Below are 23,500 nucleotides of genomic sequence, written 5' to 3'. Positions count from 1 at the left end.
TAAAAACAGAATTTACACTTACCTGCGGCTTCCTCCAGCCCATCGTAGGCCGCAAGGTCCCCCAGCATCCTCCTGGCTCCTTCCCTGGTGCCGGGTCCAGGTACACGACAACTTCGGCTTGAAGTCATCAGGTCTGCTTCCCGCTGCGGATGATTGCGGCATTACGCCGGCTGGCGTGAGAGTCCTCCGCATGTGCGTTTCTCTAAGATTGAACCTGGTTTTTTAACCTGTTCAGGGTCCCTTAAATATCTGTTTTTATCAATCAGCCCCATACAATCCCATTAACCAAATATTTTTCCTAAATTTTTAATAAGAGGCATGTGGGGTAGTCCTATGTGACCAATTTTTACAACTTGTTTTTACACTCCGCTTACTTAAACCTTGATCAAATATTAATTCCTGGCATTTGATGTCATAAAACAGATGCCCCTTTTCAACCCTACTAGCTATGTAACTATGTAATTGAAATAGTACATTAAAAAATAACGGCTACTGGAGTTAGCATGGCAGTATAAAAAGCTATGTGATCTAATTCTAATGACTGGGGATACTCTCAAATGTAAAATCCTGAAATGTAAGGAATAAAGGAAGTGGCATCGCTGACTTACTTAAAGGAAAAACGCTATTCAACTGGTTTTCATGCTGATCCTTTGCCTTCAATATATTCTCCAATCCGCAACAAAAATGCAAATCAAGTCATTTTTTCCTCCACCTGCATGTCTACTTAAAGTGTACCTGTGGCGACATGTGACATGATGAAATAAGCATGTGTATGTACAGTGCAAAACATTAATAACAAGGCTGTTTTACTTGTTCTATTTTGGTGCCTAAAAAATGTAGCTTGTTCTGTCTTGTCTGCTCCTCCCCATCAGCATCCGTGAAGGGACGCTTCACCTTGTTGGCCCTGTATCACCAGGAGACTACGCGCACTGCCTTATTGCTTGCTACCCTCCGCGGGAGCCATGCCGGTTCTCACACTGGTTCATCACTGGTCCCCTAGGTGTTAACCTCGTCACCAGGGCTACAGCTCATGTTCTACTCGTGGACACCCCTTCCATCGGGAGCATTACGCAGCAGAGAGAGCCTGTGAGCAGCTAAGGATTGGGTGAGACCCACATGCTTTAACTGTATTGCTACTTGCTCTGCATTCACCTCCTGCTTTGCCATCGGCTGATTGTGGCTTTTCGGCTTATTGTGGACTGTCTATTTGTCGTGCATGGATGCCTGGATCTCTCTTGACTGTTACAATGAGCAAAGGTGCTATACTATTCACTGTTTGAAGCAATATATGTTGGAATCATTATCCCACTGAGGCTAAAGTGCACTCTCTGCAAAATTTCAAACTGGCCAGTTTAGTTAGAGTGTGCTTGGAGTGAGGTGTGGTGTGTTGTTGGCTGCCTGCTTGTTGGCTGCCTGCTGGGATGGCCGTCCCATATGTTTTTTATGGTATGTTTTATAGATTTTGAATAATATTGATATTGATATTTTGGATATATTTGGACATTTTCTAGTTATTGGGATTACCTATAGCGTCCATTACCTCTCCAATTTTGAAATACATTGTTTTATTTTGGTGCCTAAAAAATGTAGCTTCTGTCTTGTCAGGATTTTTTTTTTACTCTAGGACACTTATTAGGCTGCCACTGAGCAGAGGCAACAATACATTCAATCTACATTGTAAATGTTTAAATGTAAAATAAACCCATGGGATATCTAAAAAAAAGGTCATTTTTAGGAGTAGGGGGAGAAATACAATTGTTTATCTCATCAGTTTATTTTCACCTCAGGTTTACTTTAAGCCAAAGTATCATAACAGCTGTACAAATGCCATTTTTAAAAGGAAATAGACATGGCAGTATGAGGATCCGCTGGGCTGCCTGCGCAGGCAGGCAGCCTTTTGACCACTGTTCAGGTCTGCATTCTGCAGGTCTCTGGAAGAGAGACCTTTTGTCAGTATTGCAGCTTGCTGCTGAAGAATTTGCATACGTTTGTCATGCAAATTGCCTAGCCACATCCCTTGTAGGCCTGCTCTATATATACCATGTGATATCACAGACCTTTGCTGGTCATAAGAGTTAGATCCTGTGTGACACTCGCCGGGAGTGTCAGCCTTGCTCTTTGTTGAAGATTAGCCTAGAGTAATCCCTGGAAACTGCACTGGGAAGGTTTCCTTAGTGCAGTTAGGATTGCTTATCTGTTTTGTTTGTCTGTTGCGATTGTCCTGTCCCAGCGGTGGTCGACAGGAAATCGTTCTGTGTGTCTGGGTGCTAACCGGAACAGCGGTTGTTACTGGTAGCCCCTTCTGATCTGTTTCCCTGGATCGCACTAGCATCCTGCGCTAGTGCTGTGGATCCTTCTGTTCTGCTACTCTGTACCTGGATCGCACTAGCATCCTGCGCTGGTGCTGTGGATCCTTCTGTTCTGCTACTCTGTCTTCTTGGATCGCACTAGCCACTTTCGCTAGTGCTGTGGATCCTATCTCTCGCTTGTCCCTGTTTTCGTGTGTCTGTCTTGTTTGCTACGAACGCTTGCTGGAGGCTCGGTGAGGTAACCGTTAAGCAAGTGCTCGCGTCCTCTGTTTCATGTTTGTCTGTCGGTGGTTAGTTAGGCGTGTTTGTCTCTATTGTGCTTATCACGTGGAGACCGCGCATAAACGTGTGCACTGTTGCGAATGAGTGCGGTGTTCGCGTTTAGCTAGCATTTGTTATTTTCCATATCTCCTCATTGTATGATTTGCTGTGCCTTTGCTACTCTCGTGCTCTGCCTTGCTGTAACCTTGTGTCACGTCTGGCGATCGCACCTCTCGCGATCGCGTTCCTACTTCATATCTGCTGTGGTGTGTGCACCGTCGCGGGTTGGCGACTAGTTTGGTGCACACACATACAATCTGTCTCTGTGCTCATTCTCAATAGCCTCTCTTGCGATTGTGTTCCGTCCCTTCATGCAATTCCTGTCTGGCGTGTGTGGTAGGGCAAAGGAGCTGTTTCTCTGCACTCCACAGCTCCCCCTGTCGACAGGAATTTCCCTCTACAGGTGCATTGCACCTTCTGCTGGGTTTCCGCAAATTATACGTTTGTGGAGGATTTCCGCAGTGTCAGCGCACACGTCTTGTGCGCTGATCACGGAGAGAATTCCACAATCGTTACAGGCAGCTTACATAGTCCACTCACTGCAAGTTTGGTTTTTAGAAATCTTGTGTAGGTTAGCTGTACTGACGAGTCTATACCAAAGTAAATCACTAACTTTTAGCAATTTCCCTACCAGACTGTTTAGCTTAAAACAAGCATTACCTTTACTACCAAAGGCTTTTATGTATTCATGTCACTTACTTTTTATTTGTATTTGCAAAGCCGGACTGTGATAGAAAAAAATCTAATTTATATAAGAGTCCCTAGGGAGAAGCTGAAGAAAGATGTTGTGACTTGTACTGCTGGTTCAATCATATTATGAATATTTGATGAAAATAGCTTGAGCTCATGAAATATATATAGATACAGTATTATCTGTCCTTGCTTCCTGAGCAGTAATTATGATGGCTGAGGCTTTGCAACATAGTAAACAGAGAGGCTTGTCCTTATGCTGGCCGATTGTCATCAAAAATACTGATCTGCAATGCAAATCAGAATACATCATCAATGAAATGACTGGAACTGTATTATCAAATGCATAACGGAGATGTGAAGAATTGAGATATATACTATAAGATCAATTATTTAGAACATATCTGCTTTTCTAAAATAGAAAGTATTTGCAAGTCATCATTTCTAGGAATACATTTATTTGTCATTGAGAAATGAAAGTGGACACTACATATCATTCCTTAAAAAGGAACTTTGCTGAGTACAGCTTAATTAATTAAATTGTTTATTGTGTACAATATTAATTTATAACGTATTTAAGTGTACCAGAGGTAACATGTGACATGATGAGACAGACATGTGTATGTACAGTGCCAAGCATATTAATAAGTAGCTTGTATTATTTTTTTTATTTTTCTGCATAAAGAGTTAAACATTCTGGTATGTAAGTGACAATTTCTTTCCAGTCAGGATCTAGTCGGACTATAGCATAATGATACGGAATTACAGCCATAGAACTCTTGCTTGGAAGAGAACAGCTTCTGAGTGCCAGGAATAAATGAAAAAGGTCAATAGTTCATATATTTTAGCCATGGGATACGGAAGGACTGTGTCATTGAGCAGACAATAAAACATGAAATCTACTTTTTAAAGGCAAACTGAAGTGAAAATATACTTATGATAAAATGAATTGTATGTGTAGGACAGCTAAGAAATAGAACATTACTAGCACAGATATGAGTCTCATGTTGCTTCCAGTACAGGAAGAGTTAATAAACTTCACTTCTTATCTATGCAAAAGAGCTTCCCTGAGCTCTGCGACTAATTTAGACAGAGCGCAGTGCTATTTTCTGAAGCACTTAGGCCTCGTTCAGATTATATGCGCATTTTGGCAGCACGTATAGTGTGCAACATGCAAGAACGGTAGAAGGGCATCAACAGCCCTTCTGCCGTTCCCAACATGTGCGCTGCATAGCAGTGTGCTGTGCAATCGCATTGCTGCAGGCATTTTTCATGAATCGCAGCACTGACCCATTCACTGTAGTTAATGGGAGCAGCAACGTAGCGCATAGCACAGATGGCTGTGCGATCTTACGCGTTGCGTTCCGATTGCACAGCCATCTGTGCTAATTGATGTGAATTAGGCCTTATGCATCAAGGAAACAATAAAAAATTGCTTCAGATAAGATTTTACTGCAGAAAAGTTCAATGGGTCATAAGCTCTGCTCTGTTTCATAGTTTAAAATGCAGAGTGTAGTTTGTAAACTGCAAATATTAGAGAATGATGCAATTTTATATACAGTGGCTTGCAAAAGTATTCAGCCCCCTTGAAGTTTTCCACATTTTGTCACATTACTGCCACAAACATGAATCAATTTTATTGGAATTCCATGTGAAAGACCAATACAAAGGGCCTGATTCACAAAGCGGTGATAACTCAGTTATCACGCCTAAAAGACTTTAGGCGTGATAACCTTTGCACCAGCAAAGTTATCACCGCTTTGTGCTCTAACTCGCGCGAAGTTCCCGCGCGTACGCAAAGTCCCATAGGGCTTAATGGGCACTTCGCGCGAAGCACGGTGCGCTGCGCAAAACTTTGCGCGCGGGAGTTCGCGCGAATTCCTTCAGATCACGCCTAAACTAAGTTTAGGCGTGATAAAGGGCTTTTCACAGGCGTGCAAAGTGTTTGCACCGCTTTGTGAATCAAGCCCAAAGTGGTGTACATGTAAGAAGTGGATCGAAAATCATACATCATTCCAAACATTTTTTACAAATAAATAACTGCAAAGTGGGGTGTGCGTAATTATTCGGCCCCCTGAGTCAATACTTTGTAGAACCACCTTTTGCTGCAATTACAGCTGCCAGTCTTTTAGGGTATGTCTCTACCAGCTTTGCACATCTAGAGACTGAAATCCTTGCCCATTCTTCTTTGCAAAACAGCTCCAGCTCAGTCAGATTAGATGGACAGCGTTTGTGAACAGCAGTTTTCAGATCTTGCCACAGATTCTCGATTGGATTTAGATCTGGACTTTGACTGGGCCATTCTAACACATGGATATGTTTTGTTTTAAACCATTCTATTGTTTCCCTGGCTTTATGTTTAGGGTCATTGTCCTGCTGGAAGGTGAACCTCTGCCCCAGTGCCCCAGTCTCAAGTCTTTTGCAGTCTCCAAGAGGTTTTCTTCTAAGATTGCCCTGTATTTGGCTCCATCCATCTTCCCATCAACTCTGACCAGCTTCCCTGTCCCTGCTGAAGAGAAGCACCCCCAGAGCATGATGCTGCCACCACCATATTTGACAGTGGGGATGGTGTGTTCTGAGTGATGTGCAGCGTTAGTTTTTTGCCACACATAGCGTTTTGCATTTTGGACAAAAAGTTCCATTTTGGTCTCATCCGACCAGAGCACCTTCTTCCACATGTTTGTTGTGTCCCCCACATGGCTTGTGGCAAACTGCAAACAGGACTTCTTATGCTTTTCTGTTAACAATGCCTTTCTTCTTGGCCATAAGAGCCAACTTTGTGCAGTGTATGACTAATAGTTGTCCTATGGACAAATTCCCCTACCTGAGCTGTAGATCTCTGCAGCTGGTCCAGAGTCACCATGGGCCTCTTGACTGCATTTCTGATCAGCGCTCTCCTTGTTTGCCCTGTGAGTTTAGGTGGACGGCCTTGTCTTGGTAGGTTTACAGTTGTGCCATACTCCTTAAATTTTTGAATGATCGTTTGAACAGTGCTCCGTGGGATGTTCAAGGCTTTGGAAATCTTTTTGTAGCCTAAGCCTGCTTTACATTTCTCAATAACTTTATCTCTGACCTGTCTGGTATGTTCTTTGGACTTCATGTTGTTGTTGCTCCCAAGACTCTTAGACAACCTCTGAGGCTGTCACAGAGCAGCTGTATTTGTACTGACATTAGATTACACACAGGTGCACTCTATTTAGTCATTAGCACTCACCTAGCGGTAGTGGCGGTGGTTTCTTCTGTACTCTGTCTTAGGGGTGCAAGCCAGAGCAGCAGTTGCTACTAGTTGCTCCATCTGTCTGTCTGTCTGGATCGCATCCGCCCTAGTGGTAGTGGCGGTGGTTCCTTCTGTACTCTGTCTGAGAGTGTAGGCCAGAGCTGCGGTTGCTACTGGTTACTCCTTCTGTCTGTCTTGTCTGGAATGAACGCTTGCTGTAGGCTCGTTGAGGTAACCGTTTAGCAAGCGTTCGCGTTCTCTGTTCATTTTCTTGTCACATTGGTTAGTTAGGGTTGGCGTGTTTTGTCTCTGTTGCGCTTTCCGTGTGGAGACCGCGCCATTAGCGTGTTTTGTTGCTGTTGCGTTTTTCGTGCGGCGACCGTGCTTAGCGAGTACGTTTGTTATTTTCCTTGGCGTTCTGATCATTGTTGTTTGCTGTGTCTTTCTGCTTCACTTGTGTTCTGTCTCTACTCGGTCTTGTGTCACTGTTGGCAATCGCCACTCTTGCGATTGCGTTCTCACTTGGTTTCCACTGTTGTGTGTTCACCGTCGCCGGGTGGCGACTAGATTGGTGGACACACATACATTCTGTCTCTGTGCTCACTTTCTCTCTACAGGTGCATTGCACCAAAGCTGGGTTCTGTCGTTTTATACACTTGTGGAGGACTTCCGCAGTGTCAGCGCACATCTTGTGCGCTGACCACGGAGATAATTCCATAATCGTTACAGTATGACCAGCCAAACCGAAATTCCCAGCGTAGAGGGAATTTTCGATTTGTACGACTTTTCTCAGGTTTCATTACCTCAAGCAAAAGCATAGGTGGATCCTATGTTAGGCAGAGTTATACACTATATTAAAGCAGTAAGAAAATCTATGCATGTTCCTGACCCCAACCCGTATGAGTGTTTCCTTGATAGAGGCTTGTTTGAGCCTCCATTCGCTCCATGGGAGATTGGGGCTTTGATTGAGGAGTTCGAGTTTGATTGGAAGGCGTTTTGCGATTTTTACATCGCAGAAAGCGAAGAGATTCTTAATGCTTGTATCGATTCTGTGTACACTTTGATTGAATGTGATGAGTGTGACGAGTGTGTTGTGGATCTGGTGATTTATGTGTGGCAGATGATTTTGGATGAATTGCACAAACATCAACCTATTGACTACAATAAAGAGACACCGTTATCGGATGATTGTTCCTACCCTTCTGGGGTAAAGCAAGTGAGTTTGACACTGTGCGATCTGAAATGAATGGGTGTACTACTGTTGTTGACACCTGTGTAAATTCTGAGAGATTTTCTTCTGCATGTATGCAGTTTGAATCTGTGCGATCTAATGCCTGTTTCTCAGGTGTTCCTGTGAGCCTGCCCTGTACCATGAATGAAACCATGATGTCCACTTGCACTGACATTTGTAAGTCCCTTTCTTGCTCTGAGGAAAATACTGACTTTCCACCCTGTACTCTGGATGAGTCAATGTTACCTTGCAATAAATCTCCTGCAGAGAGCCCAGAGGCTCGTCTAGGTATTGCAGCTAATTTCATCTGTTTTTCTGCAATTTCAGAATTGAAGTCTGGTTTGACTGCTATGAAAGGTTCTTCCTGCAGTGAAACTAGACTCAGGGAGTCAGTGTTGGTTTCACGAGATATTCCTGTGCATCCTGTTCATGAAGATGAAATTCAGTCCCAGCATATGGTAAAATTATCCCTGGGACATCTGCCCTGTTCGCAGAATGTATTTGATGTTCGGCACTGTAACATGGATAGTTCAGAATCCTTGATTGCTTTATCAGAAAACTTGGGAAATTATGCTCCTGAGGTTTTGTTTGATGTTTTGGGAGGTGCCTCCTGCCCCGCAGGGCCGTCTGAGGTGTTGCCCGCTTCAGTAGGCATTGCTGCTATACTGACTACTTTTGCAGCTCTTGTGGAGCTTCAGTCATGTGTAGTCAATAATGAGTTCTGGTTGGATACAATTACAGTCACAGAGACTTTTAAGTCTGAGTCCAAGTCTTCTTTTGAAAGACCAGTACTTGTGACCACTACTCGTGATGATTCTCTGCCCGGTCCTGGTTTTGGTCTTGTCGTGACGGACTCTGAGGTTGGCAGTTCCTCGACGTGTCCTGAGGTTTCTCTTGTGCTAGTGTACCCCGATGCGCTCTGTGAGCCAGAATGCCCAAGTGTGTCTTGGTTACCAGCATGCTCAGATGCTTCCTCGGTGGAAACATGTTCTGATTTTGCCTGCCTGCCTGCATGCCCAGAAGTGGTCCCTGAAAGCCCTGATCTTGATGGTTGTCCTGGTAAGCCTGAATCCGGAATTGTCATAGGTTCCATAGGGGTTCTTGATAGTTCTCCATGTGAGCCTGGTGAACGTTCTGGCCTCTTGAGATCTCTGCAGAGCTTCAAAGTGTTCTGGGAGATTCTGGGAGAAATTTTTCTTGGTACCCTGGATGGGATCAACAGTATCTTCTCTGTTGTAAGGGACACTTCGAATAGGTATTGTGGTAGGTTTGGTATTTTTGGACGGTCCCTGGAAGGTGGTGGGTATTGCTCGGAGAGTGTCGATGGGTTCTTCTCTGGCATTCACAGTTCTGATGGGTGTTACGCTGAGGCTTGTAGTACTGATGGGCATGTTTCGGTGGCTTCTGCTTCCGATGAGTTCGGTTTCGGGAAGATTGACTCTGGAATTGAGCCTTGTCGGGCGGTCCCGACCTTCATGAGTGTTCAGTCAGATTTTTTGTTTGGAAATATCAGTTTTGAGAGACGTCTGGAAGCCGTCCCTAGAAAGGGGGTACTGTAATGATCTGCTCTGCTGTCTGCACAGGCAGACAGCTTTTTGACCATTTTGTAAGTCTAAATGCTGCAGGTCCCTGGAAAGATGACCTGTCTTCACTCTGCAACTTGCTGAGCTGCTGCTCTGGTGAGGAATTTGCATCCACTTGGCATGCAAATTGTTTAGCTGCTTCCTTTGATGGCTTGCAGTATAAATACAATTTTCTCCCAGAATTCCTTGCTGGTCATAGAGGTTTGTTCCTGCTAAACTTACCTGGAGTCTCAGCCTTTGCTAATTGTTTGCTAAGATTATCTTAGAGTAATTCTTTGGGAGTGCACTAGCATTCCTTCTAGCGTAGTCAGGTTGTAATTATCTGTATTGCCTTGTCTGTCTATCTGTTGCGATTGTCTTGTCGCCAGCGGCAGTCGACAGGAAATCGTTCTGTCTGTTGGGATCGCATTCGCCCTAGCGGTAGTGGCGGTGGTTCCTTCTGTACTCTGTCTTAGGGGTGCAAGCCAGAGCAACCGTTGCTACTGGTTGCTCCATCTGTCTGTCTGTCTGGATCGCATCCGCCCTAGCGGTAGTGGCGGTGGTTCCTTCTGTACTCTGTCTGAGAGTGTAGGCCAGAGCTGCGGTTGCTACTGGTTACTCCTTCTATCTGTCTTGTCTGGAACGAACGCTTGCTGTAGGCTCGGTGAGGTAACCGTTTAGCAAGCGTTCGCGTTCTCTATTCATTTTCATGTTACATTGGTTAGTTAGGGTTGGCGCGTTTTGTCTCTGTTGCGCTTTTCGTGCAAAAACCGTGCCATTAGCGTGTTTTGTTGCTGTTGCGCTTTTTGTGCGGTGACCGTGCTTAGCGAGTGCGTTTGTTATTTTCCTTGGCGTTCTGATCATTGTTGTTTGCTGTGTCTTTCTCGCTACACTTGTGCTCTGTCTCTACTCGGTCTTGTGTCACTGTTGGCAATCGCCACTCTTGCGATTGTGTTCCCACTCGGTGTTCCCACTCGGTTCACCGTCGCCGGGTGGTGACTAGATTGGTGGACACACATACATTCTGACTTTGTGCTCACTTTCTCTCTACAGGTGCATTGCACCAAAGCTGGGTTCTGTCGTTTTATACGCTTGTGGAGGACTTCCGCAGTGTCAGCGCACATATTGTGCGCTGCCCACAGAGATAATTCCACAATCGTTACAGTTAGTTAATTTAATGAAATTAAGCCGGCGGCAATGTAGCAGATGAAGCCGCCGGCTTCAGCTCTCTCTCCTCCCCCTGCCTCTCTCTCTCCTACTGGCAGCCGATGGGGACACGCGTGTCCCCGAGAGTCGTTTGTCGCGCCAGAGAAGCAGAGCGGGGAGGCTGCAGACATTGCTTCTGCCAGCACCCGCTCTGCAGGAACAGCAGGATTCCCTTTCGTGACGAACGACTCTCGGGGACACGCGCCGGCTGCCATTAGGTGAGAGAGAGGCAGGGGGAGGAGAGAGAGGCAGAACGGAAGCCGGCAGCTTCATCTGCTACATTGTCGCCGGCTTCATTTCATTAAATTAACTAACTTTTTATACCTGATTCCCAATCAATTTCATTCTGAAATCTCTTGGGAATCGGCCTTGGGATGCCGCATCCACCCCCTTGCTTCCCCCCTAATGTAAAATGTCCACCCGTGCCCGCTGCAGTGTATTTTACGTGTTTGTGTCAGCCGCCTGCTCTGTCCACAATCTGCTTACACACGCTCCTCATGGTTGCTGGGATATATGTAGGCATGTGTGTGAGGTCACATACCGCCCACATATACGCCAGCAACCATGTGGGGCACGGATTGTGGATGGAGCCCTGGAGCCAGTGGCAGGCAAGGACAAGTAAAGTGTACTGCATCGGGCACCGGGGGACATTTTACATTGGGGTGACAGCGGCGGGGGCTCGGTCGCATTTGCTGCTCATCCCAATATCACTCGCCGTTACCGCCACGCACCCAATTGACCATGATGGCCCAACATCTTGCAGCGTATTGGATCAGTACATGTGACCAATTGTGCATGCTCTTGGCGGCACCGATTTTCATCTGATTCAGTAATAATTATTAAATCAAATGGTCAGTTGGCCACCAAATGGTCGATTGGCCAGTGCAATTGTGGGGATTCTGGGTAAGAGAATCCCACTGTGGTGCCTCTACGTATATGCCTACTGTGCCTAATCTGAAATCATGTCCTTTTTTTCAAATGTGCACATTATACCATCTAATGCTGGGCATACACGGTGCGTTTATGTGCCGGAATCGAGCCGCTGGCTCGATGCCGGCGCATCCCTGCTCGTCTGCGCTGGCGCGTGGATCAATTCCCGCTCGTCCTCACGGGCGCTTCTTATCTGCTGCTCGTTTTTTTCTGTTGTCCGCCCGCAGGGATCAAGCGCAGAATCGATTCGCCGCGGTGATCGGACACGTCGGATATTATCAATCGAGCCATCAGCGGCTCGATTGATAAGAATAAACGAACCATGTATTCCCAGCATTAGAACTCTCGTGCAGGTACTCTATTTGTCGATCATCCTTGAACTCCTGTACTTATATTGACAACATAAATGTACAGTAGAAATTTTTCCTGTTCACATGATAACGTTTAGAGATACAGAAAACATTTTATAAAACAGATGTCAAGTTTATACCCTGCGCTGTACAATTCTTCAATCAATGACATTTATGTCGTTAATAATTTACTGTTTAATCCTGGGAACTACTCTGCATATTTAGTCCACAATGTACAGGAAATGTCACTGTACCACAAAGAGTAGAGTATAAACATTCTTTTGCCGTAGCTGTGTGTTTAGATTAGTGTTGGGCGAACAGTGTTCGCCACTGTTCGGGTTCTGCAGAACATCACCCTGTTCGGGTGATGTTCGAGTTCGGCCGAACACCTGACGGTGCTCGGCCAAACCGTTCGGCCATATGGCCGAACTAAGAGCGCATGGCCGAACGTTCCCCGAACGTTCGGCTAGCGCTGTGATTGGCCGAACGGGTCACGTGGTTCGGACCCGAACGCGCTCTGATTGGCCGAACGGTCACGTGGTTCGGGTAAATAAATACCCGAACCACGTCATATCTCCGCCATTTGTCTGTGGGTTTAGCTTTGGGTAGGCAGGCAGGGTAGTTCGCGCTCCAGCCACGCTAGCCAGGGTCCCCCCTGTCATTGTGTCACTGCTGGGAACAGTAGTACACCGCTTGCTCAGCCACACTATATAGCATTCTGTTTACTGCCACTCTGTGTACCTCGCTCAGCCACACTATATAGCATTCTGTTTACTGCCACTCTGTGTCTGCTGGGAATAGTAGTACACCGCTTGCTCAGCCACACTATATAGCATTCTGTTTACTGCCACTCTGTGTACCTCGCTCAGCCACACTATATAGCATTCTGTTTACTGCCACTCTGTGTCTGCTGGGAATAGTGGTACACCGCTCGCTCAGCCACACTATATAGCATTCTGTTCACTGTTCTGTGTCTGCTTGGAATAGTGGTACACCGCTCGCTCAGCCACACTATATAGCATTCTGTTTACTGTTCTGTGTCTGCTGGGAATAGTGGTACACCGCTCGCTCAGCCACACTATATAGCATTCTGTTTACTGTTCTGTGTCTGCTGGGAATAGTGGTACACCGCTCGCTCAGCCACACTATATAGCATTCTGTGCACTGTTCTGTGTCTGCTGGGAATAGTGGTACACCGCTCGCTCAGCCACACTATATAGCATTCTGTTCACTGTTCTGTGTCTGCTGGGAATAGTGGTACACCGCTCGCTCAGCCACACTATATAGCATTCTGTTTACTGTTCTGTGTCTGCTGGGAATAGTGGTACACCGCTCGCTCATCCACACTATATAGCATTCTGTTCACTGTTCTGTGTCTGCTGGGAATAGTGGTACACCGCCCGCTCAGCCACACTATATAGCATTCTGTTCACTGTTCTGTGTCTGCTGGGAATAGTGGTACACCGCTCGCTCAGCCACACTATATAGCATTCTGTTCACTGTTCTGTGTCTGCTGGGAACAGTAGTACACCGCTCGCTCAGCCAGAGTATATAGCATTGTGTTTACTGCCACTCTGTGTACACCGCTCAGCCAGACTATATACCATTGTTTACTGACACTCTGTGTACACCGCTCAGCCAGACTATATACCATTGTTTACTGACACTCTGTGTACACCGCTCAGCCAGACTATATACCATTGTTTACTGCCACTCTGATTCTGCTGGGAACAGTAGTACACCGCTCGCTCAGCCAGACTATATACCATTGTTTACTGACACTCTGTGTACACCGCTCAGCCAGACTATATACCATTGTTTACTGCCACTCTGATTCTGCTGGGAACAGTAGTACACCGCTCGCTCAGCCAGACTATATACCATTGTTTACTGACACTCTGTGTACACCGCTCAGCCAGACTATATACCATTGTTTACTGCCACTCTGATTCTGCTGGGAACAGTAGTACACCGCTCGCTCAGCCAGACTATATAGCATTGTGTTTACTGCCACTCTGTGTACACCGCTCAGCCACACTATATAGCATTGCGTACTCTGCCAGTCAGTGTGTATATTGCTGGGATCAGTAATACTCCACTCACCGTCAACCACTATATGAGCTCAACATGAGTTCCCCAGAGACCTCCGCTGTGAGCAGCACTCCCAACAACAGCAACAGCCAACGCCCCACGCAAGCTATAACATCCACCCCAGCAGCCAGTGGTCAGCAGCAGCCCTCCCCGGAGGAGAACGTTGTGTCCATCAGTCCGTCGCCAGAGCGATTAATGAGGGCTGCCATTGAGGAGATGATGGGGCCTGATGTGGAGGAGGAGGTCTGGCTCAGGCCAGCATCCCAAGTTAATGTTGAGGACGATGAGGGGTCTGTGTCTGGGGATGTTGGGGTGGCAGAGGTGGTGGGTGGGTCAGACTCAGGAGAAGAGTTGTATGATGAGGATGATGATCGGGACCATCTGTATGTGCCTCAGAGTCCGACCCCGGAAAACATGTTGTATCGTGTGTTTAGGTACTAAAATCTGCGTTCCCTCCCAGTAGTGTTGGGCGAACAGTGTTTGCCACTGTTCGGGTTCTGCAGAACATCACCCTGTTCGGGGTGACTATATAGCAGACTATATAGCATTGTGTTTAATGCCACTCTGTGTACACGGCTCAGCCACACTATATAGCATTGTGTTTACTTCCACTCTGTGTCTGCTGGGAACAGTAGTACACCGCTCACCCGCCACTGTATAGCATTGTGCTCTGTGTCACTGCTGACAATAGTGGTACACCGCTCACCCACCACTGTATAGCATTTCTGTACTGCCACTGTACTGCTGCCAGTCAGCGTGTACTTTAAGGATAAGTGAAATGAGGAAGAAATCCGGTGAAAGAGGGAGGGGCAAGGGAAGAGGTGTTTCCCCTGACGGTTCACGTACAGGCCACAGGGGAGCACCCAAGAAAACCCACTCAATACTGCCCATGTTGTCCAGGACAACAACCCTCACAGATCCAAAAGAACAGGACCAGATAATTACTTGGATGACCTCTCAAGCGTCCAGCAGTGGGTTAAGCAGCACCAGCACATCACGCACGAGGTCCGAGTCCTCAGCCAGTTAAAGTCTGGGCTTTCTTTGAAGACTGCACTGAGGATGTTACCATGGCGATTTGCAAGGTGTGCAAGACCCGCCTGAGCAGGGGGAAAAGTATTAACAACCTCTCCACCACCAGCATGAGCCGCCACATTCTATCCAAACATCCCACTCTGTGGGCAAACGCGGCAGGACAGGGTACCACCAGCAACACTGCCTCCCTTGGGTTCACCAGACTCACCACCAGACCCGCCTCAGCAGCAGCAGTAGCCCAGCCATTGCGTGGTTCACAACATTCACAAACATCAGACGATGCTGACACTGTCACTTTCCGGACTAGTGCTCTTGAGGTCTCCCAGTGTTCATCAAACACAACAACCAACAGCCCTTCGGTGTGCAGCGCTACGGTTGAGTTGTCTGTCTCTGAGATGTTTGAGCACAAGAGGAAATTGCCAGCAAATGACCCCCGGGCCGTGGCAGTAACAGCCAGCCAGCATAGCCAAGCTTCTGGCCTGCGAAATGCTGCCATATCGAGTGGTGGAGACAAACAGCTTCAAGGGCATGATGTCAGTGGCCATCCCACGTTACGTTGTTCCCAGCCGCTACCACTTTGCGCGCTCTGCAGTGCCTGAGTTGCATGAGCACGTGGTCAGCTAAATAACCCGAAGCTTGAAGAATGCCGTTGCCTGCAAGGTTCACCTCACCACTGACACCTGGACGAGTGCGTTCGGCCAGGGTCGATACATCTCCCTTACCGCGCACTGGGTGAACCTTGTGGAGCCTGGCAGCGATTCCTCACCTGCTACGGCGCGGGTGTTGCCCACGCCGCAAACAGCTGGATAACAACAGCAGCACCTACCTCTCTGACTCCTTCTCCTCCAACGCATCTCAAAGCTGTACCTCATCCGGAAATGCTAACCCAGCACCAGCAGCAGTAGGATCGTGGAAGCAGTGCAGCACAGCTGTTGGCATGCGTCAGCAAGCGTTGCTGAAGCTGATCTGCCTTGGGGATAAGCAGCACACAGGGGAGGAAATTTGGAGGGGAATAAAGGAACAGACGGATTTGTGGCTGGCACCGCTGGACCTGAAACCGGGCATGAAGCTAGACACCTGGCACGAACTGGCAATGTACGCAATAGAGGTGCTGGCTTGCCCGGCAGCCAGCGTTATGTCGGAACGCTGTTTCAGTGCTGCCGGAGGCATCATCACAGATCGGCGTATCCGCCTCTCCACAGAAAATGCAGACCGTCTGACTCAAATTAAAATGAATCAATCCTGGATTGGAAACGACTACGCAACACTCCTGGACCCCAACCAAGTAACATGACCGATGAACATCTGGGATGGTTTAGCGTTTCCGGTCCCTGTTTATTGAACCTCTCATCTGTATTACATTTATGACTGCATGGCGGCAAAAAGCATTGCTGCTATATCCGCACGCTTTTTGTCCTCATGCAAGGCCTGGGTTGTTGTGTCTCACAAAGCGTGGCCTTCTCCTCCTGCGCCTCCTCCTGTTCCATCACGTGTGCTGCTGCTGCTGCTGCTGCTGCTGGGTTACCGTTGCCGCGTGGTCCCTGTTTATGGAACCTCTTATCTTTATTACATTTATGACTACATGGCGGTACAAAGCATGCTATCCGCACGCTTTTTGTCCTCATGCAAGGCCTGGGTTGTTGTGTCTCACAAAGCGTGGCCTTCTCCTCCTGCGCCTCCTCCTGTTCCATCACGTGTGCTGCTGCTGCTGCTGCTGCTGGGTTAGCGTTGCCGCGTGGTCCCTGTTTATTGAACCTCTTATCTTTATTACATTTATGACTACATGGCGGTACAAAGCATGCTATCCGCACGCTTTTTGTCCTCATGCAAGGCCTGGGTTGTTGTGTCTCACAAAGCGTGGCCTTCTCCTCCTGCGCCTCCTCCTGTTCCATCACGTGTGCTGCTGCTGCTGCTGCTGCTGCTGGGTTACCGTTGCCGGTCCCTGTTTATGGAACCTCTTATCTTTATTACATTTATGACTACATGGCGGTACAAAGCATGCTATCCGCACGCTTTTTGTCCTCATGCAAGGCCTGGGTTGTTGTGTCTCACAAAGCGTGGCCTTCTCCTCCTGCGCCTCCTCCTGTTCCATCACGTGTGCTGCTGCTGCTGCTGCTGCTGGGTTAGCGTTGCCGCGTGGTCCCTGTTTATTGAACCTCTTATCTTTATTACATTTATGACTACATGGCGGTACAAAGCATGCTCTCCGCACGCTTTTTGTCCTCATGCAAGGCCTGGGTTGTTGTGTCTCACAAAGCGTGGCCTTCTCCTCCTGCGCCTCCTCCTGTTCCATCACGTGTGCTGCTGCTGGGTTAGCGTTGCCGCGTGGTCCCTGTTTATTGAACCACTTATCTTTATTACATTTATGACTGCATGGTGGTACAAAGCATGCTATCCGCACGCTTCTTGTCCTCATGCAAGGCCTGGGTTGTTGTGTCTCAAAGCGTGGCCTTCTCCTCCTGCGCCACCCTCCTCCTGTTCCATCACGTGTGCTGCTGCTGGGTTAGCATTACCGGTCCCTTTTCCTGGAACCTCTTATATGTATTACATTTATGACTGCATGCCGACAAAAAGCATGTTACCTGTGCAAAGAAAACAGACATTTCCCGCATTTAAAAGACAGTTTTCCCTTTGAAACTTTAAAATCGATTTTCTCAAAAACTATAAGCTCTTTTTGCTAAATTTTTTTTTCCTCTTGTACCCACTCCCAAGGTGCACATACCCTGTAAATTTGGGGTATGTAGCATGTAAGGAGGCTTTACAAAGCACAAAAGTTCGGGTCCCCATTGACTTCCATTATGTTCGGAGTTCGGGTCGAACACCCGAACATCGCGGACATGTTCGGCCTGTTCGGCCCGAACCCGAACATCTAGATGTTCGCCCAACACTAGTTTAGATGCGTGCTGAGACTTAGATAAAGGCTGCGGCTCTGTGTAGGCTACAAACAAGCGAGCAAAAACATTTTACAATTCTATTCAAGTAACTAACAAATTACCACTTTACATTAGAACACTCCAGTTCTGTTGTGTCAATTTTGGCTGGCATTATGAAGTGCTGCTGTACCACACATAGTGAGGTCAATAAAAATGTGATAATGGAAATTGCTTGCTCCATCTTAAAAAAATACATTATGCCTAAAGATCTGGAAACTGTTGAATATCACAGCAATCTGAAAGTGCCAACTGATTTTATGTCTGAATAATAGTTTTTAGAATTGTCACTTCATTTATATTAAACTGATATTAAACAGATTCTGGATAGGTACTGATACCGCTTATGGTTGACCTGACATGGTCCATATCCTATTTTGTACTTTTAAATGATTGTATAGTATTTTTTTCATTTATGTTTTATTTTATAAGGTATAGTACTAAGGGAACAAGTTTGGGAGAAGGATTAAATAAAATAAATGAGATTAGAAAAAAATGCATTTTTTCCCCTAACGGCTCTCCCCATAAAAACTTACTCCAAGCAAACTGTCACTCTCCTGGTAGCCTAGTTGTTCATAACCCAGCCATGTTTACCGGGCCACAGCCCTTCTATAAAGCAACATTACAGGGAGTGTGACCGATGCTCTCTCCCAGAATCCTCTCGTTTGACTGGATCCTGGAAGGTGAGTGGCTCTTGTAGCCCCACCGCTCTCACTGGCAACAAGGTAAGGGGGGTGAGTGGCAGCATAGCATTGCCTCGTCTCATAAGAAAAGCAGAATGGCTGAGCTGTGGCTTGAATAGAGCTACAGCGAACATGGGAATTGCTGAGACTGGGCAGGGAGATGTGTGATGAAAGGATGTGGTATTGGCTGTGTGTTTTGTGTTGCAGGTGATGTGTGAAGGTAGCCTACCTTCCAGAAGATGCTGTTTGGAAGCAGAGGTTGGAGTGTGAGCCAATCAGCTGCGACCTAAAGATGATTGGAGGTTGTGCTTTCCCTCCAGAGAAGATGAACCAATCAGCTGCTTGTTTGGGATAAATAAAACTGTTCCTGTCAGAAAGCTGATTGACACTTGAGACAGAGCAGAGCACCTTTCCCCCCACCCTTCCCTTCTTTTACACTTGATTTTGTCACAGTATTTACTCATTGGTAGAGATGTTGCGAACTTCTGTAAATGTTCGAGCATGCGAACCTGGCAAACCGCCATAGACTTCAATGGGCAGGTGAATTTTAAAACCTACAAAGATTGTTTCTGGCCACAAAAGTGATGGATAAGTTGTTTCAAGGGATCTAACACCTGGACTGTGGCATGCTGTAGGGGGATCCATGCCAAAAGTCCCACCAAAAATTATGAAGTTGATGCAAAGTCAGGTTTTAATACCCAAAGGGCAGAAATCACATTACATTATATTAATGAGGCAACAACGATAGCAATAGTGTGCACACAGCTCTGGGCTGTGGAATGTCACACACAGAGAAATGCAATAGTACTATGAGAACACAGTGATATAATAATGCACTGGAGTGGTACTGTGCCTGCAACTTAATGTAGCAACAGCAGTAGTGTGCACACAGCTCTGGGTGTCAGTGGGCTGTGGAGTGTCACACACAAAAAAAGCCACAGGAGACCGATGAACTATTTGGGGTGCTTTCACAGCAAGTGAGAAACAAGAACACAGGCCTAGCTAATGCTTTCACTACCTATCTGCAGCAAGTCTGACCCTGCTCTCACTAACAGTCAGCAGCCAGCAGAGAATGAACCCAATATGGCCATCCCAACTGCTTTTTAATAGGGGATGGGGGGTCCAGGAGGGGGTGTTAGCTGATTGGCTGCGATGTGTCCGCCGACTGTGAAGTAAAGGGTAAAAGTTTGGCTCCATGTTGATGTATAGGGGGCGGGTCGCAAGACACAGGCAGCTTCCTCTGGGCAGGGGATGCCCAGAGGAATCCGCCTGTGTCTTGCAGCAAATCGCAACGGCCTTTAGGAGCGCACTTTGCCCCTCACGCTTCCTCCTTCCAACTTGTAGGTAAGCCTAGGGCCGGCCTTAGGTTTTACAGCGCCCTGAGCGAAACCTGACTTTTGTGCTCCCCCCCCCCCTTTCCATCCTCTTCCCACATGCATATACACACACGCACGCACGTATACACACACACAAGCCCATTTGCAATTCCCCTTTTCTCCTGAGATATATCCTAGGACAGTGGTTCCCAACCTTTTTGATGTTGTGACACATAACGCCAAACGTTCAGATCTCCGTGACATGTCACATATGTATAATAGAAAAAAATACTATTAACCACAAATGGATAGAAAAAATGCATTATCCTGAATACACTTAAAATTGAAGGCTAGAACCTTTCAGCAATATTAATAAAAACAATCAGTGGGACAGTCACCCCCCCCCCCCCCCCCACCCATTTAGAATGATAGCACAGCACTGACAATTTGCACCATGCGTTATAACCGCTGTGCCCCCCCCCTAAAACGCCCTCAGACTCAGTATAGGTAGGTAGCCAGGTATAGGTGCCCCCACTATAGGATCTCATGTGTAGGTGCCCTCAATATAGGTTGCCAAGCATAGGTGCCTCCAGTATAGGAAGTCAGTTGAAGGTCTCAGGTAGTCAGGTGTTGGAGCCCTCAGTAAAGGTAGCCAGCTATAGGTACCCTCAGTATAGGAAATCGGGTGTAAGTGCCCTCAGTATAGGCGCCCCCTTGTAAGCTGGCGCCCTGAGCGACCACTGGGGTCACTCATATCAAAGGCCGGCTATGGGCCTGACGTAAGCCCGGAGGTCTACCTCACCGCGGTGCAAGTGTCCAGTATATTGTACTTTGCATGCAAAATATAGTGGAAGCCAAAGTTCCTCCATAGTATAATAAATGTAGCATTTGTTTTGGACACAGGGCATGCATTTTCAGCCTAATAGAGGTAGTGCATGCCTGAGCGATTAACCAGTCAATTGCAGCATGTTTTTAGGGATGCGCACCCCCCCCCCCCCCCCCCTTCCCTTTTCATAATTTTGCTAGTATGTAACTACCAGGTTAGCTGCACCCAGCCCGTATTCCTGAGTTTCCCGTTTGCATGGTAAGTATTAGTAGTTATGATTTGCATCTGAATTGAATGCAAAGAGTGCAGATAGCTTATTAGAGGTGCTGCACATGTGAGCTGTTGGTCATTTCAGATGCAGCCTTTGTGGTATGCGCTGGTCCTCTCCTTGCTGTCCATTAAAATGTAAGCCTGATATTCACCCTCCTTCCTGCATCACCTCTTTCACCCTTTCCTACTTGCTACACTTGTTTCTTCTGCCTCTCGGCGATATTCACTTCTTGGTCCTGTGGCCTCCTCCTCATCAGTCACTTTCACTATTTGCATTATGCACTTTGGATATATCCATACCTATTTTCATCTTGTACTAAAATTACCTATAGTAGTGTGTTAATTAATATACTTGTATACATATGTATACTGTATGTATATTTATTAACTTTTTTCACCATTTTGGATCATAGACTGTTTTTTGGCATATAGGGCCTTGTATTATATAATCCAGTACCATTGATTATTTGCTATTTGATTGACAATGGATATATTGGTCATATTTATTGCGCATACTCCTTTACACTGTGTTTTTAATTGATTTTATTGTGCTTTTTGTAGCTAATAAAGATCATTTTTTGAATGTATTGCTTTAGTGGTGTAGTTTCTATTGAACATTCTTTTGGCTTTTGTTTCTTACAATTGGGTTTGGGCGGTCCTGGGGCTGCCACTGCGTTCACGCCAATTGGCATGGAGAGGTCAGCAGCAAGAGGTTAATTGTCCGAAGTCTTAATAATATATTTCACACAATGGAGTCCATTCACTAAACTTTGCTTTAATTATTTATTTTTCTCCTAATTACAGGACCATTATTGCGAAAATTATTTTTTTTAAATACATGTAAACACATACAATTAAGAAGTACTCTTCTTCCAGAGAAAAATGCGCCGTAAATTACTTTTCTCTTATGTTTCTGTCACTCACAGTAGGTAGTAGAAACCTGACAGAACCAACAAGTTTTGGACTAGCCCATCTCCTTATAGGGGATTCTCAGCGTTTTGTTTAGTTTCAAAAGCACTTAGTGAATGGCAATTGCTCTGTGCAACTGCCAAAAAAAGTGTGCAGCGAGCAGGTAGGCTGGCCAGCATCAGTGTATAAATCCTTTTCAGGGAATGTATTTATAAAAAATAAAAGCTTTGCTTTAAAGCGGAATATAACCCAGCATTTCATCTTTGCTCTAAAACATTATTTACAGCATATTATATGCAACCAGCATTTTTGTTTTACTAGACCAGCATTCAAAGGGTTACACACACAGCTTGAAAGTTCAGTGCAGTGAAATGTAGACGCATCCAAAGTTGTAGGTTATGTTATCTTGTGTTTACTTGTAAATGTATCAAGTGAGGAATGTGACACATTCTCTGACTGTGGAGAAGCAGCTCCACACAGACAGAGAGTCAAAGCATGTCTGCCTTCAATACATAATGAATAAAACCAGTTATTAATAAAATGCAAAGCCAGCTCACAAAGCAAAACAGTGTACTTTTGTGAACCTATAATTTCTAAATGAATAATAATACTTATGCACAAATGCCAATATGATAACCGTATGGCATATAAAAAGTAGGAAAACATGGTTTTATTGAATATTATGCCAGGGTTTTGAACCGCTTTAAGAGATGGACTAGTTGAAAACCTGTTGGTTCTGTCAGATTTATGCTCCCTACTGTAAGTGACAGCAACATAGAAAAAAGTAATTTATTGCGCTGGAAGAAACATCCTTCTTATTTGTATATTAGTAGCAGTAGGGTATTGTACCGTGTTAGCCATCAGTAAATGCAAGAAGTTTTAAATCAGGATGATACCATTTATTGGCTAACTGCAAATGAATAAGAATAAACAAGCTTTCGGCCTTGCAGCCTTCGTCAGGTTTACATCCTGTTAGTTTGCAAGCTGGTGGTACAGACAGCTTATATACATGCAACATCAAAAGGGAAAACAGATTTTTTTTCAAGCATAAATACGTCGTTAAGATGCCTTAAAGAGACTCCGTAACAAAAATTGCATCCTGTTTTTTATCATCCTACAAGTTCCAAAAGCTATTCTAATGTGTTCTGGCTTACTGCAGCACTTTGTACTATGACAGTCTCTGTAATAAATCAACTTATCTCTCTCTTGTCAGACTTGTCAGCCTGTGTCTGGAAGGCTGCCAAGTTCTTAAGTGTTGTGGTTCTGCTATGAACTCCCCCTTTCAGGCCCCTCTCTGCACACTGCCTGTGTGTTATTTAGATTAGAGCAGCTTCTCTCTTCTCTCTTATCTTTTACAAGCTGGATAAATCGTCCTTTGAGCTGGCTGGGCTTTCACATACTGAGGAAATACAGGCAAGGGCAAAGCTGTTTGCAGGAAGAAAAGAACAGCCTGAAACTTCAGTGGAAGATAGCTGCAGGGGAAAGAAACACACAAATGATCTCTTGAGATTCAAAAGGAAGGCTGTATACAGCCTGATTGTGTATGGATGTATTTTCTATGTGTGGACATACTGTACATCAACCTACTTCCTGTTTTGGTGGCCATTTTGTTTGTTTATAAACAAAC

The 23,500-nt window shown here is 45.9% G+C and overlaps 1 protein-coding gene across 3 annotated transcripts in view; it reads right to left on the bottom strand.

Moving 5' to 3' along the window:
* Positions 1-23,500, bottom strand: part of LOC137561267 (tetratricopeptide repeat protein 24-like) — a 178,474-nt gene that overhangs the window by 22,658 nt on the left and 132,316 nt on the right. The window contains exon 9 of one of the 3 annotated variants that reach the window (XM_068272527.1): positions 3,356-3,607. The exons of the other annotated variants lie outside the window; for them this stretch is intronic. Coding sequence (XP_068128628.1) covers positions 3,475-3,607 — 133 coding nt within the window. The 3' untranslated portion in view covers positions 3,356-3,474. Of the gene's footprint in view, positions 1-3,355; positions 3,608-23,500 lie in introns of those variants that run through there. 3 annotated transcript variants of the gene reach the window in all.

The sequence above is a fragment of the Hyperolius riggenbachi genome, chromosome 3, assembly GCF_040937935.1.
Source record: "Hyperolius riggenbachi isolate aHypRig1 chromosome 3, aHypRig1.pri, whole genome shotgun sequence".
In the NCBI taxonomy this organism is placed as follows: Eukaryota; Metazoa; Chordata; class Amphibia; order Anura; family Hyperoliidae; genus Hyperolius; species Hyperolius riggenbachi.
The sequence above is the reverse complement of the archived record's forward strand: the minus strand, read 5'-3'. Positions and strand labels throughout refer to the sequence as shown.